The 19,069-nt window shown below is 40.5% G+C and overlaps 2 protein-coding genes across 3 annotated transcripts in view; one reads left to right on the top strand and one right to left on the bottom strand.

Annotated features, from left to right (window-relative positions):
* The first annotated feature begins 119 nt into the window (after window positions 1-119).
* Window positions 120-15,516, top strand: JKAMP (JNK1/MAPK8 associated membrane protein). Of its 2 annotated transcripts, XM_075282786.1 has the most exons (7): window positions 120-176; window positions 4,649-4,740; window positions 8,313-8,467; window positions 8,620-8,826; window positions 9,924-10,105; window positions 12,570-12,646; window positions 14,547-15,516. In XM_075282786.1, exons 1-7 carry the CDS (start codon window positions 173-175, stop codon window positions 14,763-14,765), a joined length of 936 nt encoding a protein of 311 aa, XP_075138887.1. In that variant the 5' UTR covers window positions 120-172; the 3' UTR covers window positions 14,766-15,516. The 2 variants fall into 2 exon arrangements, with proteins under 2 accessions (XP_075138887.1, XP_075138888.1); XM_075282787.1 differs by lacking the exon at window positions 4,649-4,740 and having other exon boundaries at window positions 126-176.
* Window positions 15,444-19,069, bottom strand: part of CCDC175 (coiled-coil domain containing 175) — a 32,677-nt gene continuing 29,051 nt past the window's right edge. The window contains exons 18-20 of the mRNA XM_075282752.1: window positions 18,148-18,191; window positions 16,535-16,682; window positions 15,444-15,571 (exon numbers count right to left, since the gene is read on the bottom strand). Of these exons, the coding sequence (XP_075138853.1) occupies window positions 15,543-15,571; window positions 16,535-16,682; window positions 18,148-18,191 (221 nt within the window). The 3' untranslated portion in view covers window positions 15,444-15,542. The remainder of the gene's footprint in view (window positions 15,572-16,534; window positions 16,683-18,147; window positions 18,192-19,069) is intronic.

Here is a 19,069-nt window from a genome sequence, read left to right as displayed (position 1 = left end):
AATTTGGCAACCGGTATTAAGGAATATCCATTGCCCATAACAAAGATGGCGGTCGCGTCTTCATGTTGCTTGAGATTGCTGGACGTGAAGAGTGACGTCACGACATCCGCAGAGCCAGACCCGGAAGTGTTGGTTATGTCTGCAGGCTGGAGATCCCTGACCCTGGATCCTGATGGGTAAGTCATTAATATTCCGGCTCTCCTAAGGAGCAGGAGTGTGAGTGTCCCCCACTGCCTCTGTCTGTACACGGGCTACGTCCATAGCAGTCCCTGTACGTCTAGGGGCTCAGCATTCAGCAGGGCTGTGTCCAGTGACTGCCAACACTCTGCTCCGGTCACATTCCCCATCCCCTGTGGTCTCCATGATAAAACCATAGAGAAAACATTGTAAAGTTACCCACTGTAACCAATTAGAGACCACCGTATATTTTCTAACCTGCCTTTAAACTGCAATCTGATTGGTTACTATGGGTACTGCTCTGCTTTTGTGATCATGGTGGTCAGTTTTTGCCCTGAACTGATAGAGGGGTTGTGTTATCATGGAGCAACTGTCTGGCCAAGGCTTTCCACAGAAATCAGTCCCATCCTCTCCAGTTCTCAGCCCCTGTTAATAGGTGCCCCTTCATTGGTCCTGGCACAGATGGAATTTTATTTCTCTAGCTCCCACCATTCCTGAGTAATGCCAGTTGGTGCATAAATGTATGAGGTTGTGCTTGGTAAGTACTGAAGAGGCTGCAGCCTTCACCCCAAGGTTACAGCTGTTTCAAGCAGTTGTTCTTCCAGGATGTCAGACCCCTGCTGATCTTTAATTGATGACTTTTCCTAAAGATAGGTCCTCAATTATTTATCATGAAAAACCCCTTTAGACAGAGGCCACACATTGCAGAAACACTACTCTTTAGTTGCTGATTTTGCTTCAGCTGTTTGAACCTAAGTCAAGTGTGGATTGATAAGGAATGCGAAGTATACAGCAAGTTTTTATCCTATTGCTAAATCCACTCCTGGTCTATGCAGAAAAAAACAGCAAAATCTGCAACAAAAGAAACCACTTTTCCATAACATGCAGCTTTACCTTGAAAGTAAATAAGGCTAAGCATCCAAGTGTTTATGGAAGAAAGCCACCATGTTTGTTGCACAGATCTGTAATACAGCACCCATAAGGCCCCGTTCACATGGGGAGCGGATTTTGGTCCCAAGAGTGACACGGGAAGCCGCATCACTCGCAGGCCAAAATGCACCTGCCACGACTGTCGCGGCTTCCAACACTTATGGCTTCCTCCTCTGGAGTAGGCTCAAATGAATGGACCTAGTTCAGAGGGTGCGGACGCCGTGGAGTCCGCCTGAAGAAAGGGCAGCTCGTTTCTTTTTTCTGTGAGCAGGAACATACCACTCACGGAAAAAAGAAATCTAGCGGTCTACGTAGACCTCTATTGTGAGGGAGCAGATTATGACGTGGATTCAGCACCATAACTTGCCCCCTCTTACCCACTACAGCCTGTACTTTCCAATAAAATTCTAGTATGCTCAGACCCATTGTGTGAAGTGGCTATTTTTTTGTAATGGATCTTTTTGTCTGTACTTGAACCCTACAAATTGTACAGTGCTGCGGAATATGTTGGCGCTATATAAATAAAATGTATTACTATTATTATTGCAGGCTGTATTACAGAACTATCCTATCCATTGCTTCTATGTGAGAATACAGAGATGTCATACAGTGGCATAAAGAGCACATACAGGTCTATGTTACAGACTAACAGGGGCTCTGCATGCCACCAGGCAACGTATGTTCATGGACATTTATGGTATGTTCATACTGCGTCTTTTGGAGCAGAAAATATTAGCAGGTATATTATGCCATAAAATCTGTTCCAAAAATGGCCCTAATTTGCTTTCCCATTGTTTTCAATAGGAGGCGGTGACTGATAATTCTTTTTCAGTGCAGTAGTACATTACATTTCCATGACCTTAGGGTGCATTCAGACTACGTAACGCCGGGCGTGTATGAGAGCCGTACACGCCGGCATTACGGCAGACTGCCGAACACTTCCCATTCACTTCAATGGGAGCGCTCGTAACAGCGGCGTTTACGAGCGCTCCCATTGAAGTGAATGGGAAGTGTTCGGCAGTCTGCCGTAATGCCGGCGTGTACGGCTCTCATACACGCCCGGCGTTACGTAGTCTGAATGCACCCTTAAAGCGTAAATAAACTTTTTTTTTTGACAACTTTTGATTTTCTGGCAGTATCTGTGTCATTAATACATTTTGTGATATACTTTAGTAACACATTTTGTCTCTTTTCCATTATATCCTCTCTATTCTTTCCCTGCTTCTGTACTGAGAGCTGTTCCTGCCTCTCACTGAGTAACTATGGAGTACGGGGCTGTGTAAGATGTAGAAACAACAAGGAGAGGGTCACTTCAAGCAGTTATATCTATGGAGTTATAAAACATATTACAGTGCTGTTTGTATTAATTCCAGAGATATCACTGGTTACAAACACCATCTGGATTGGAATATTTATTACCATATATAATAGACAGCTGCATATAAATATCCTAATCCTGACGCTAGGTTCACACTGGCGTTCTGCAGTCCGTTCTCAGGTTTCCGTCTTCTGCATGCAGAAGACGGAAACCTGTCATGCCGAGTCCGGTTGTGAGCGCCGGTGAGCGTTTTATGCTCTCCACGGCGAAACTGTTTTTTTTAAACCGGACACAGAGTACTGCATGTCCGACTCTGTGTCTGTTTAAAAAAAAAACAAAAAAAAACTGTTTCACCGAGGAGAGCATAAAACGCTCACCGGCGCTCATAGCCGGAGACCTTTCAAACCCATTCAAATGAATGGGAAGAGTCCTGCAGCTTTCTGTCTCCTTCTCTGTTTTGTGCAGAGAACAGAAACCTGCAAAACGGAGACCGGGCGCAGATGTGAACGAGCCCTGACTATGTTTTTAACCAGTGATACCTCTGGAAATCGTATAGATAGCACTGCACTTACTGTCATATGAAGGAAGAGAATCTCCTATGTTTCCACATTTTATGATGCTGGAGATATAACTGCTTAAAGTGACCCCCCCCCTCCCTCATTTTCTCTACATGTTACACAGCCCCGTGTTCCCTCCATACTCAGCTACTCAGTGAGAAGCAGGAGCAGATCTCAATACAGAAGCAGGGAAAAATAAAGAGATGCAGGATATCACAGAAAGGAGACAACATTTGTTAATAAAGCACATTACAAAATGTATTAATGATAAAAAAAATACTTCCAGAAAATCAAAAGTTATTGGAAAGTTTAGTTCCACTGTAAGGTAATAGGGTTGACTGCACCATAGACATGCATCAAGATGAGCTCACATTTGTTTCACCCAGGAAAAGGCAGGGGTTTGGAGCCATGCATATACATTAGTTTATTACGGGTCCAGTTCGCCAGACTTTTATGCCTAGTGTTTGGCCTGCTTTAGGCATGAATGAAGGGCACCTGCCTGAGGGCAGATCTCAGTGTGAACTGATAGATATTGGGGATGAGTAAAGCAGTCTACCTCATTGGAAAGCATTGTTGTGTTTCTCCTGCCATCCGGATAGGTTGGGCAAGTCAGTGTGACATCTCTGAGGTTTACAAATTGATAGGGTCACTGTATTTTATGAGCTGTGGGATCAATTCACTCATGCCTAATAAAGTTAAATGGCTATCTAGAGAAGACGCCGGCTGACTCATAATGATACCTTATTCTGCATGCACAGGCGTCCACAGCCTTGATGTCATAGTGTATTGCTCATCAGTCAGGGTCAAACAATCTCATACTGTATTTATTCAATGGTATTCACATAAAGAAAAGTTATCTGGCTCTTTCTTCTGGGGTCTTGAGTTGGTAGATTTATATTAAAATGGAAGTTCCGTTTCAAAGAACTTCTGCCATAATTTAGTGACATGTTATTATTGATTCTGGTGCTGCACCCCTCCCCTCCAACACTAAGTAGGATAGAAGTAGCTGCAATGCCATTCCTGTTCACCTGTCTCAACCTCATTTAAAGGGATTCTCCAGGACTTGTATATTAGCGACCTATTATTAGGGTAGATCACTAGTATGTGACTATTGGGGTTTGATTCCATGTAGTCACACACACACACACAGATCAGCTGGTTGAAGAGGCTGCAGCATTCAGGTGAGTGCTGCGCATTTTCACTGAACATATTCACTTGAATTGAACTGATCTGCTACTGTACCATGTGACCAATGGACATGATGTAATCACCTTTTATTGTCATCTGTCTATAAATCCTGAAAAACCGCTTTACAAGAAATATGTGAGTATCCGAGTATTACTCCTGAATGAAGCAACGCGCCTCTTATTTGTCTTGATCCCACAGTGTCAGCGCACACCTATGCTTCTCTGGTAACAGACTACAAACAATTCTGCCATACTTGCTAGAACTATAGGACGATGACAGGATCTGTGTACAGATAAGACTACACAGGGTTTGTAGTCTGTTACCATATATACACCTACATCTACATAGAAGCTGTAAACACCAAATGGTAGTCTATTTGCAAATTTAGGCAACCTTGTAACAATATTTTCAGCAGACAAATATTATATATGAAATATATATGAAACGCCTCTCACATTATTTTGTATCTACTTTTCAGCTGTGGATATAGGAAAAACATGTATTGGCCTTTACTGTGGTAAACCGGTTCTTTTCTCAAATGGGTCAAATGAAACCTTTGGAGAATGTGGGGTGAGTTTTACCTAATATATTTTAGATTTTCTGGATAAGGATTGTACTGATAAATCCACTTGTATAATTGGATGAGCTCTTCATATAAAGGGGTTTTTCAGCTCATCACTCCTGCCCTGTCAGACGTTAGGCATAGGAAGGGAGTATTGTAAACGTGTCCTGTTATCTCAGCGCCTCTCCCACTGGCATACATCTCCCCACGCCCAATGTCCGATTGTGGAGGAAAGAGGGGCTGCACGACCTCTTTATCACCTGGTTAATATGCACCCATTAAAGAGCCCCATGGGCTTCCAGTCTGTAGGTTCTAAGTATTGGCTAATTGAGAACTCATAGTTAGTATGGTTGAAAAAGACATATGTCCATCACATTCAACCAGGAGATGGGAAACGTCATGATAGTCCATACTTTTCCGTATGCATCAATGCTATTTAGCTCTGAAAGGACATCTAATCCTTTTATGAAGCTTCTGGCTGTCACTGCTGTGACCAGCTCCTAGGGTAGGCTATTCCACAGATTCACAGACCTTACAGTGAAGAAGCCTTATCGGCTCATGAGATTGAACCTTTTTTTCTCCAGGCGGAGTGAGTGCCTCCTTGTCTTTTGAGGGGATCTTACATGGAACAGCTTTTCCCCATATTCTTGTACGGCCAATTATATATTTATACAGGTTTGTCATATCTCCTCTTACATGTCTTTTCTCCAGACTGAACAGGTTTAACTCCTTTACTCTCTCCTCATCACTGAGGTGCTCCATGCCCCTTATCAGTTTTGTGGCCCTCCGCTGATCCTTTACAACTCTAGCACATCCTTTCATATTCCAGAATGATTTGTAGAGATGAGCGAGTAGTACTCGATCGAGTAGGTATTTAATCGAATACTATGGTATTCGAAATACTCGTACTCTGTTGAATACCACGCGGTAAACGCAGTAAAAATTTGATTCCCCTCTCACCTTCCCTGGCACTTTTTTTTACACCAATAACTATGCAGGGGAGGTGGGACAGGAACTAGGACAACGTAGGCATTAAAAAAAAACATATACAGTAGAGATGAGCGAGTAGTGAAATATTCGATTCGAGTAGACCTCAATATTCGACTAGTCGATCGAATACTACTCGCTCATCTCTAATGATTTGTAGTTGTAATTGAAATGGTAGTATTAAATCCGTGTCTCACGAGTTTATAACCCTCTTAATACATGACAATATCCCGTTGGCCTTACAAGAAGCTGTTTGACATTGCCTACTGTTATTTAGTCTATAATCTATAAGTACACCCAGATCCTTCTTTATCAGTGACTCTCCCAGCATTACGCCCCCTAGGACATATGTTGCAGTATTTTTATCCAGATGTATACCTTTACATTCATCCACATTGAACCTCATTTGCCATGTGGATGCCCAAACACTCTTGTGCTTGTGTTCTATGCACATCCTCCATAGATTGCACTCTCTTATACAGCCTGGTGCCATCTGCAGAAATAGAGAGCGTGCTATTAATTCCATCTTCTATATTATTAGAAGAAAAACTCAATTGCCATATATCCTGTAAATACTGGGTAACATTTCGTATCCATTGCACAGTAACATCACCTCCCAAATTCACAGGAGAGCAGTATACTGATAACCTAAATAGTAGTTTTCCAAGATGGAAAATCCATATACAATGCTTGAGCCTTGGCACATTTCAACGGCCAAGGTGGCACCACCACCTTACAAATATTCTCCCCAAGTCTGGACTGAAGGGGTTGTTAAAATAGGTATACCTTCTATCTTTGTATGTCCTAATATCATGAATTTTTCAAGCTAAAGCTGGGGTCAGATACCCAGTGCCCCACAACCAGCTGTTTTAAGAGTGTGTAGCATTCAGATGAGCGCTGTGGCCTCTTCACTACTTATCAAGAACAGTGCCATATGTTGTACAGCAGCTGTATAGCATCAGTTGAATGGGGCTGAACTGAAAACAGGCCGTGTTACTGATGACTGTGACGTCTCAAGGCTGCCGTCACTTTCATCATCTGATTTTTGGGGTTTCTAGATGTCAGACACCCCACCCCCACACTGATCTAATATTGATGACCTATCCTAAGATCATCGGTGTTTTAGTTCCTGAAACACCCCTTTAACGATGCCTGTTAACAAAAATCAATGTATGCATGCCATCTAGTGTCAGGGGTAATCATACATATTAGGGAGAGTGTATGCCATCTACTGCTAAACTGTAAAAATATATATATATATATATATATATATATATATATATATATATATATATAATAATTTTTTTTTTTTTTCAAATGTGGTTTTTGTTGCCTTCTGCGATATAACTTCAGCAGTTTAAACAGTTCCAGAAATTTGGGTCAACTTGGCTACATCTTTATATTTGCATGGTACTTGAGCTTTCATGCAAAGTTTAAATATCTGCAGGGTCTTGCTGGGCAGTCTGTTCTATGACTGTATATCACTTCATACATGGTTTCCTATCAGTTTTTCTGTTGCTAATATCCTCATCATGGCTGTAGCATATTTTGCATTTGTCTCTGAACCTGTGGGCTTGTACAATACAGAGCAGTCTACTTTCCCCTTTCTGTGACAACTAATACTGGTTTATCTACATGTAATTCTGCCAGGAGTAACTATTCAATAGCAAACAAATAGCTGAGAAAAGCCCAAGTGAGCATAATATAGGAGATCCAAGGACACTGGACTGCAAGTATAGAGCATACACATACAGGCATGATGCAGCTAAAAAGATTCCTGACACAGGCAAAGAGCAGTCGATGAGCATAGTCAAGAAAGCTACTTGCTGTCTGTGAACAATATCCCATCTGTAATCATACAAGTAGCCAAAAGTAGATACAAGTACATAGAAGACTTTTCTTACATTGTAAGCTGAGGGCTATTCAGAAGGTCCTGTCCAGTGCACAGAGAAATCAGCTTCTCCCCTATCCATTCACTGTAGAAAGGTTTTGCAAGCAGAAAACAGCAAAATTATTAATAAAAGTGATTTACATTTTGTTCCAAAATCGCATGCTCTGTTAAGAGACGGAGTTGCCTGAAAAGTTAGTGACCATTCAACAATGATACATTTTTCCTGCCAGGAATACCCCTTTAAGGGGAAACTACCAGGGCAATTTGAGACACTAAACCACCCACAGGTCTTTGTGGATCAGGGATTTAGTGTTTAGTGTTATAAAGTCATCAGTACCGGCAGTAAAAAAAAAAAAAAAGCCTCTTGCACCGATGCAGTTATTCACTGAAGCCAGAGCAATTCACCTTGGCTTCAGCGTTCATGCTCTCATACCTCCACCATTTGCATAGTTAAGCCAGGGTGTCCAGTGAGACTCAGCAGACTTATCTCTAGGTAAGTATAAAAGTTTACTTTTTTTTTTTTTTTTTTTAAATGCGGGCACAGATGGATTTAAAACAGGATGACTTGGAACAGTAAACCCCCAGTTTATAAGGACCTATGGGTGGTTTAGTGTCTCAAATTGACCTGACAAGTTCGCTTTACACTGCAGATGTCTTTATAATAGCTAAGTGCATATACAACTTATTGTCTTTATCTTTCAGGCCTGCCCTCGAGGTCAGCGGACTGATTCTAACAGCATCTGTCGCCAGTGTATAGAGTCTCCTGAACTTTATGACTGGCTGTATTTAGGATTTATGGGCATGCTTCCACTCATACTACACTGGTTCTTTATTGAGTGGTATTCTGGTAAAAAGAGGTAAGAACTGTGTTATTTCCTTTCAATATTCAGCATAAATTGTTTTTATGTATTCAAAACGGGAATAGTTATGGGGCATTGAGTAGTAACCCTGAAATGTATTCCGTGCATGTGTATATATTGTGTAGTATTGTAACCTTCTATCTCTTCAGTTCCAGCGCATTTTTCCAGCACATCACGGCCTTGATTGAATGCACTGTAGCTGCCCTCATAACGTTACTTGTCAATGAACCGGTTGGATATCTACACATTCGCTCCTGTGGAGTGGAAAAACTTTCTGATTGGTACACAATGTTGTATAACCCCAGTCCGGACTATGTCAATACTGTACACTGTACACAAGAAGCCGTCTATCCTTTGTAAGTGCTGAATGGAATAACGAATGGTACTTTTATAGATTATAATATAATTAGAGATGAGCGAGTACTGTTCGGATCAGCCGATCTGAACAGCACGCTCCATAGAAATGAATGGATGCACCTGGTACTTCCGCTTTGACGCCGGCCGGCCACTTAACCCCCCGCGTGCCGGCTACGTCCATTCATTTCAATGCGTGCGTGATGTTCGGATCGGCTGATCCGAACAGTACTCACTCATCTCTAAATATAATATAATACAAGGTTATTTTCATGTAACTATCACAGTTATGTAGTATATGCTTTTTGGCACTTGGAGGCTGTTTTTGCATTAAAGTATATAAAGTTTTTTTCACTATTGTGTTTTTGTAATATACTGTATTATCCTATCTAACTTACTTTTAATTACAAAACAGGTTGTAAAATTCTCCTTAGCAACCCTCTAACTGAGGAATTTGAAAGTAATATACAGCAGTTCATGCTGCATATAAAATCACATTACCAACTGTATTTTTAACTAGTGATATCTCTAATTCTTTTAGCGCTAGGGCTTCAATCTTGGCAGCATAAGAAAGCTTTCTTGTGAGACCAGAATCCTTTTTGTAGGCAGCATACAACCAGAGATACAGCCATCTGAAGTGACCATCCCTCCTTTGACTCTACATACTGCATTGAGTACCTGTATAGACAGAGTCCCTGGCAAAGCTTATTTACCTAATAAGAACTTTACAGCCTGTTTTCTATTAAAAGGACGTTTGATAGGTTAATAAAGTATATTACAAAAAGTCATCCCCCTACACAATAGAAATATCGGTAAATAAATAAATGAAATGAGTTAAACTTTAAGACTGCATGCCCCAATCTTATTCTGATGCTAAAGCTACAGCGAAGCGGTGTCTGTCATATATGTAAATCCCCCACGTCATATTATATTCCCTTCTTCAAATTCTTGATGCTAGGACATTAGAAAGCAGCCATCTTTATTATATGGTATGTAGTGATTTTTGGGTATGTATCTGCATGTGTTAGCAGTGTAAATTATATTAATTGTTACTGATTATTACAATATTATTTACATTATTTCTTGCTGTCATCCCCAGGTACACAATAGTCTTCATTTACTATGCATTCTGCTTGGTGTTGATGATGCTGCTCAGACCTCTCTTAATAAAGAAGATCGCCTGTGGGTTAGGGAAGTCGGACCGTTTCAAAAGTATCTACGCAGCGCTGTATTTTTTTCCAATCCTAACAGTGATACAGGCTGTAGGAGGTGGTTTACTGTGTAAGTACATATAATATACATAGAGGGTCTGTTATTATAGGGAAAGGGATAGCTGCCTGTCCATATATCACATTATCACACATGGACGACATGGAGGTTTATAGACTAGAGTTTATATCCCCTCCTTTACCAGATAGGAGAAGTAGGACAGCAGCAAGAAATTCAGATTTTCTGTTAATATCCTATAAATGAATTTTCCTTATGGGGCAGCAGATATAAGCTGTCTATCCATGCTGCTGAGCTGACTCCAAGCTGCAGTGATTTAATTTCAATGAAATGCTTCCCTGCCCTCTTATCTGACAGCCCCTAGTTGTGTCATGTTTCTTTTTAGTTTTCTTGTGACAATAAAAAAAATATATTGGTTGAGAAGGTGGGCATAGTGTTTAGGCTAGGGACACAACAACGTTTGCTGCAACACCTAATAAGGGGGCATTCACACGGAGGAAGTTGGCGCCAATTCTGGCGTGATTACTTGCATCAGAATCAGCGCGGAAATAAAGCCTGCCATTGACTTCAATGGGTTCCATTTTCCAAACGGAACCCATTGAACTCAATGGGAAAAAAATCCTTCCTTTGATCTCAATGGGTTCCGCAAAGAAAACGGAACCCATTGAAATCAATGGGAGGCTTTATTTCCACGCTGATTCTAACGCGAGTTATCACGCCAGAATCAGTGCTAACTTCCTATGTGTGAATGCCTCTTAAAAGTGAATGTAGTCATACTGCAACTCTTAAAGAGTTGTAGTTTTGCAACAGCTGCAAGGCCACATTGACAGGTGAGCCTGCAGCTGTACGGAGATCCATAAGGCGTTTTTTTTTGCGGGGCCAGATGTACTTTTTAGTTATACCATTTTGGGGAATGCCTATTGCTTAGATCACCTTTTATTTAAATCAGAGGTAAAACGGTGAAAAAAAAAACACGGCGGTTTGAAAAATATCAGTAGAGCGGGCATTTTCGGACACAGGGATTCCCAATATGTATGTGTTTCACAGTAATTTTCTACTTTTATATGTATTCTAGGGAAAGAAGGGGATTTAGAAGTTTTATTTATTTTATTTTTTTAAAGCTTTTTTTTTCCACTATTTTATTGCCCCTTCCCCCTAGGTGGCTTGAACCTGCAATCATTTCATTGCAAGTCCCATAGACGGCAATAGAAGTGTATTGCCATCTATGGCAGATTCTCTACTTTACTATTATGGCTGGTCATAGACCATCCGCAATAGTAATATAGCAGTGAAAGGCCTGGGAGCCTTCAGATGGCTCCCAGCTGTCACCAGAACAGGTTGGCTCCCGCGACCTCGCCGCACAGGAGTCTGCCTACAACTTTAAAGGTATGGGGGTGTATTCTACACTTTGGGGGGAAGGGGGGTTAAGTTTTAATGCCCGCAATTAGAATGCATTCTAATTGCGGGCATTAGCTTTGGGCCTCCGCATATAGCGGAGACCCGGTTGCTATGGCGACCACTCTGCTGCAGAGCGCCACCATTATTCTTACAGACCTGGCAATAGAAGGGTGGATGCCGGGAAGGGGGTTTTAGACGCTGGCACAGGTGCCGGGGCCTGCAGCATTGCCACGCTCCTGTCGCTGCAAGAAGCCAGCAGCGGCAGGAACATGGTCATCTCCACCATCCACATTTGGACTATAAGATGCACCCTCATTTTTCCCCCAGATTTGGGGGGGAAAAAGTGCGTCTTATAGTCCAAAAAATATGGTAGATTAGAGTCGCCTGAATCAAACTGTGTTTTTCCCTTGAGAATTGATTCCAATACTGAGATATTGCTGTTTTGTCAACATGCATACAAGCTCTTTGGAACGATGAGGCTGTTGCAGTTGCTCCAAAGACATAAGCGGTAACACACTAGTTACTCCAGCTCGTTTGACAAAAACAGAAAATAACCTCAGCAACTCATGCACCAATTCACAAGGGGAAAACACTGTTTGATTCAGGTGACACTAACCTATCCATCTGCAGAGTTGACAGACTCTCTTTTAAGGTAGAACATAAGCGCCAACAACAATATGTAAATATGAAGACACCAGCAAGTATCAGGACGAAGTCTATCAGATATGAAGTAACATGCTGCATGTTTTAACTAGTCCAGCTATAATGCTATTATATATGTATTTGACCTCTATGGAGATATGATATTCTTCTACTGAGAAGTTAAGGAACTGTCAGCGCACATTATTTCCTAGAGAACACCAATAAAACCTGTGACATCTGTACTGTCTTACTATTAGGACACGTGGTATCATGATTTTTGTATTGTAATATGAATAACATTCAGACAGTGCATTGATTCTTGCAGCAGAGAACAGTACAATGCGTCCCTTGTGTGTATGAGCAGATTATGAGTCACACAATTTAGCATTGTTCATGTAGTCTGCTCTTGTTTCTTACGTATAAAGGGGAATTCTCTGTCATTTATCATCTAACCTGTTCTTTCTTTTCACTTTTCAAGATTATGCCTTCCCGTATATCATCCTGGTGTTATCACTTATAACGCTGGCTGTGTATATGTCTGCATCAGAGATCGAGGTAAGAACTGGGTCTTGCGTATCAAGTCATGTACCGGTCTATGATTATAGTCCAACGCAGATAATAGACACGTTAGCAATTACCTTTTTCTACTTCACAAAAGACATCTGTCTCAAGACAAAAAATTGTATTCATCTGCGTACATGGCTGTCTGACATTAAATTGAATCCTGTCATAATTGTGCAAAGTCATTGTGACCGTCACAGAGCATGATCGTGACATCAGAGCTTTAGTCGCCTCTCGTCTTACATTTACATCTACAAGATGAAGAAGCAAAGGAGGTTGTGTTCAGACATAATTTTTTTTAACAATAATCTTATAAGTTTGTGGTTGTATATTCAATTTTTTTTATTTTTTTTTTAAATGTAGATTGTAAGCCCCATATAGGGATCACAATGTACATTTTTGTATGTCTTTGTAGTATGGAGGAAATCCACGCAAACACGGGGAGAACATACAAACTCCTTGCAGATGTTGTTCCTGGCGGAATTCGTACCCAGGACTCCAGTGCTGCAGTGCTAACCACTGAGCCACCGTGTTGCCCCTATATTTTTAATAATTTCTGATAGCAATTTATATTAGGAGGTCATTAAAGGGGTTTTGAGGGCTAAAAATATTCATGACCTATCTTAAAGATAAGTCACTTATATCAGATCTGCAATTACCTGTTCTCAGCAGCTGATGTACAGAGAATGGTGCAGGAAGCAGACAGAGTTGAATGATGGGAGGTGATTTGCAGTACCTAGTTTGGACAGTAAACAGGGAACAGAGCTATCTGCTTCTTGCTTCATTCCCTGGGTATCCGCTTCTGAAAACAGCTAATCGAATGGTGGGTATCTGAAACCAGACAACCTGGTGCTGAGAATCGGTCCTTAGGATAGATGATCAATATTTTTAGTCTGGAAAACCCCTTTAAACATATAGCTAATTTCAGTGTACACTGGTTATCTGAGATTTCCCCTCCCCCTTATATAAAATTAATTTCTTAATTTTAAAGTCTCTACTCAGACATATTTTCTAAGGCATCAAAATGATAAACCTGTTATAAATGATTCACTTTCTAATACTGATGTTCTGTCCTTAGGAAACGTCATCATTTTTAGATCTGCGAGGGTCCAGGTGCTCCAGGGTAGTGCAGTTCCTGGTGATGTTTAGATGCAGAGAGGTTCACTCAAAGTATAACGGGGCTTATGGGTACTGCAACTCATAGATTTCAATGGGACAGTGCTGTGTTAAACATAGCCACCGCTATACTTTGTACAACAAGCAGTGTGGCCCCCATTATGTATACATTATTAGTAGCCACGCTTCTCAGATTAGCAGATTGGTAGGAGTCACAGCTGTTAGACCCTTGCAGATCTACAACTGGATAAGAATAGATCATTATTTAATAAGTCCCTGCAAACCCCTTTAATTTGCCACTTCTGCTTATAAAATTGTTTGCATAAGGTATATTAGAGAGTTGTTATCTACGCATCTCCTTAAAGGAACACTAAACCCAGAAATTAATTCTAAAGGTATAAAAGGAGTACTGTTTGACAATGTGCAGTATTCTGTGAGCAATTATAATAAAAGCAGCCTTATGAATATCTGCTGATCTGCCCTGTTAGATTGGACACTAACTGAATTTATGGAATTTAGTCCTCCTGCAGACAGAGTAAATGAGGGGGAGGCTCCTGCTGCAGCCAGTTGTCTTTTAGCCTTTCACAGGAGCAGAAGAGAGACATGGCTGATAGGATGATGAGAAATTGGGATTGTTTTTGTGTGGTTTCTGTTTATTTCCTTAATACAGTATATAACTCTAAATAAAACAAGTAGAAGCTCTACAAGCTCCAGTTATAGCTTAGGTTTTTTTTACTATAATTGTTTAATACCTTGTTATATTTTTGTTTCTTTGTAGACTTTTAAGGATCTTCTGGTGAGAAAGAAACGGCTGGTTGTTCTCTTCAGTCACTGGTTAGTCCATGCCTATGGGATTATCTCCATTTCTAGAATGGATAAACTAGAACGGGACTTGCCTCTCCTTGCATTGGTTCCAGGGCCAACACTCTTCTACCTGCTTACTGCCAAATTTACAGACCCATCAAGGATACGTCTGGAAGAAGGTAGCGGACATTAACCTGTTTGGAATCCCCACAAAATAAACTGAAATCAGAAAGCATTGTGCTTAAGATGGATTACTGAGATGCATCAGCGTTTCTGGACACTTGCAGAGGCACCAAAGGCAATACTAGGGAGAGAGCCATTTGTCTGCTACTCTTTATGATTGATTTCACAAAGAGCCAATGACAGTACGTTTTACCTGTTGCCTTCACAGGATGAGGTTTTCACTAGATGCGTAGGTATTTTTTGCAGTGATAACTGAGTTCAGATTGCCCACGTTCTCATTGATACGACTGGCTATTTCCAATAACTGCAAGTAACCAGCAAACATTATTAAAGCCTTTCTTTATATTGAAGCTTTATTCCTACAGACTGCAAAACCTTCCATCCTCAAAAGAAGCCGAACCCCAATATCATAATCATGCTAAGGAACCTGAAGTGTTAATAGGTAAGCCGGTACTGTCAGGTAGAGCATGCTGGAACTTTATAGAGGACAGGATTCTGTCTAGTAAAATAGAAAAGCTCTAAAGTAGAAGAGCAAAGCAATGAAAATAACCTCATGAACACACAGCCTTCTTCAGGATTATGGGCAGAGGCTGTTTCTTCATTTTGTGTCTTCACAACCTTTGTAAATTTGTTATATTTATTTTTCACTTTTGTTGTTTTGTGGATAATATATGAAGGTAAATTTTATTTGTTTCTTTTATACGTTTATTTCTGTAATATACGGTTTTGTTTGACGTGCCCGTACAAAATAAAGCCACCTTCAAGGAATGCGTGTAGTTTTTCCAAGTCAGCTGAAAGTAACTGTTGCCTTTTTTCCTGAAATGAAGAAAAAGAAACAAACATGAAAATTTACTATAAACAATAAAAATAAGCAGCTCACAAATTGTATGGCTATTATATTTTATGTAAATGTTGTATATACATTACTGTGCAGAAGTTCTAGGCATACGTGGGAAAAATGTTGCAACAAAAAGAATCCTTTCAAGTGTTAATGTGAGTTGAAGTGAATGAACAAAAGAGAAATCAAAGTGTCGTGCTAGTACCCAGTGTTGATGGTGTATGTAGCCATGATGCAACTACAGCACCACAGCTGTCAGAAATCCAAACCTGCAGGATTTCTGTGTGAGGGCATTTACTATCATCAGTAGTGACTGGCAGTGATAGTTTACTGGCAGTTGCGACATTTGTGATCTTAAAGTTACAGGGATTTGGACCTTAAAAAATTGACGTGCAGACCTCTATGGAGATATATTAATAAATGAATCAGCACAGAATGTTAGAGATCACATTTTCTACTACAGTATGTTACATAAGTTTTCCACCACACACATTGAATTATCAGTCATGTATGAGTAGGTTTAGCCATATAGTGTTTCTTTATATTTCTAGTTGCCAACAATTTGCATCAATAAATTGGTTATATACAGTCATTAGAGTTATATTGCTTTTTCTCCAGCATATTTACCATATAGGGCTCTCCTGTATGTCCCCCATTCAGGAACCCTCTCTATATGCCAGTGCAGAAACAGCAGCTATTACTCTGGAGGACTCTGTGTGACCGTCTATTATTTGGTTCTGCATGGAGTTTGTGCCATATAATTCTACATATTGCCTGCACATGACATAGCAGCAGCAGTACTTGGGGATCTGCTGACCAGATCCTTGAAAACAGCTCATATTAGGTTGTCCTGGGGGTAACCTCTTTGGTCTATTCCAAGAACATCAGATGAGTACAAGTAATAAACATTTCCCAATTCAGAATACTTTTGAACTGTGTACCTGCTTTGCTTTCTAACAGAGATGAAAGACCAGTATATTTCTCATGTAGTATATTGTTCAGGTATCCGACCTTCTCTTCTCTGCTGCTAATCTTTCTTAAAAGCTCAACAATAGAATCCAGAATCTCTTGGTCTCGCTCAGAAAAGTCCTGCAATGAAAGTGTTGCTATGAAATGCTCCTTCTATGTATATGAAATCTGCAGAACTGAATAGAAGTTTATTCCTTAAGTTTATTCCTTTTTATGCCCAGAGTTGTTTAGGACTGTCAGGGAGTGGAATGAATTTGTACACTGTTGGAGGAGGAAAATGGTTTGGACACTGCATATTTTAGATGGCCATAACGGCCAATTGAGACCCCTTTCTGCTGACCATTGACATCATCATCACAAATGTGATAGATGCTGACCAATGGCAGATATGTGTTGAAAAATAGTTCTGCTATTTTGGATTTTTTGGTCTCTGCTGGGTGCTGTTGATGACAAGTAATTCAAGCTGAATGATATCAATAAAATCTCTGATCAGGCCAAAAATTAACGGTAGATTAATGCAGGGTCTCTCCATAAAGTGCCTGGAAACTATTCACATCTATGCCCTCCTTTTTCTCATCCAAATCCTCTCATGGTTAAAAACCAGCTATTAGCCCTGTGAGATTGAATATTCTACTTTGTAGAAGTTCCCGTGATGATTGTGTGTAATCCATTTACATTTGCAGTCAGAGATTCCATTCCCCACTCCGCTTGAAAAATGCAGGGAGAAATGTCCTGCAAGTATGTCTTTTCTCTCCACGTTTTTCAGTGGAAACTGGCAGAACCCATTATATTCTATGGGGTCCGTGGGTAACTACTTTGTAAACAGACTGAGTTTCCATTTTTCGTATCCCCCAAGCGGACCCGAAGAGCAGAAACCTGAGTGCAGCTGGGAACCTAGAGTAATCTATGGACCTTATTAGTATAGTTCCATTGATGCTCTTCACTGTTTCCCTCACAGTGGGCGGGGTTTGGTTTGGACTAGCTATTCCTTTCTGCACACGATGTAATATTATAGCTATTTGCCAACCCTACCACCTGTTTCCCCTCTAGACCTTCCACACACCCCAACAGGCTCACCTTTGAAACCTCAGAGTCTCACGTCTATACCCTATGTATCAAGTTCCTTGGATCATTATATATGTCAGTCAAAGCATAATAAGCAATTCAGCTTTCTTCTGGACATCTAGGACACTTTACCGCTATTTTTGTCCTCATTTCATAACATTAACAGTGTAGTTGCCTCTGCTCACAGGGTACCCACATCCTGCTCGAATTGTGGTTTTAACTTCTGGCACTACCAACCCATACAGACCAACTATGAATGACAAATTGTTCCAAAACATGCCATCTGAAATCCCTAATATACAGTTAGCTTTATGGTCTTTTTACGTTCAAAGAGAGATATATAACGCAAAGTTTGGTTTCCATTTCCCTATCCTAGGCTGGACAGTTAGAAATATCTGAGGGCACATTATTTTAAATTTATTATGAACCTACTGCTTTCTTGGCATCAAGACAATGCAAATACATTGGTTTCATTTAAGAATTAGTGTATAGGAATGAAAATAATGTAAGAAATACTTACACTACAGACAAATTTGTCTTGGTTCCAACCGTCATGTAGATGCTCTGAAAAGATACATACATTCAGACATACATACATAATATGATACATTGGTTTGGTTCAGGTAGGTTTACAAGCCAGATATATATATCAGATCACATTTATATTTTGCTGTGGAGCCTGCAGCACAAATCTGAGGCTGAACGTCAGGTTTCTACCACAGTTTGAAAGGGGTGGAGAACTGCACATCAATCAACCTCCTGGAATGGTCTCAGCTATGTGACCACCTACAGAGCTTGCGGCACTGAAACCGCAGTTAGAAAATACATGGGGTTTTTTTGCTAAAAAAAAGCAACAAGCTGAAAACATGCTGATAGCATGAAAATAACACCACGTGAATATATCTTTAGGGGGTGTTCACACGTAGGAATTTGACACTGAATTTGAAGCAGAATCTGCATACCATTCATTTCAATGAGCGGCAGTAGCTGATTTTTTCAGCTAGTGGAAAAATACACCTGCTTCCGTTGGCACAGACTCTGACATGGAATTTGTCATAATCCACACTGGCAGTGGCACTATTCTCCAAATTCCACTTCAACTGCGGCGTCAAAATTCACACCCGTTTTTGACAAATTCAGCATGAAATTCCTATGTGTGAATACACCCAATTCCATTATATCTGAATATTTGTTACGCTGATGGTACCTGATCTCTGGACAAAACAAAACTTCAGACAGAATTTCTTATTCATAGGTTTGGGTTTTTTTGTAGCGTTCAGCCTTTTGTCAAAACTATGTTTTTAGGCAATGAAACGGAAAAATACTATTGTGTATTTGCATGTCCTGTTCTCCCACTGGCAGCTTGAAGGACATTGCTTGGCAAGGTTCACAGGTCAACTGTTCTTTTCTGTCACCACATAACCCTTGTTATTCAGTCCATA

The sequence above is a fragment of the Leptodactylus fuscus genome, chromosome 7, assembly GCF_031893055.1.
Source record: "Leptodactylus fuscus isolate aLepFus1 chromosome 7, aLepFus1.hap2, whole genome shotgun sequence".
Taxonomy (NCBI): domain Eukaryota; kingdom Metazoa; phylum Chordata; class Amphibia; order Anura; family Leptodactylidae; genus Leptodactylus; species Leptodactylus fuscus.
Note: the sequence above shows the minus strand (reverse complement) of the source record. Positions and strands in the feature narration are given on the sequence as shown.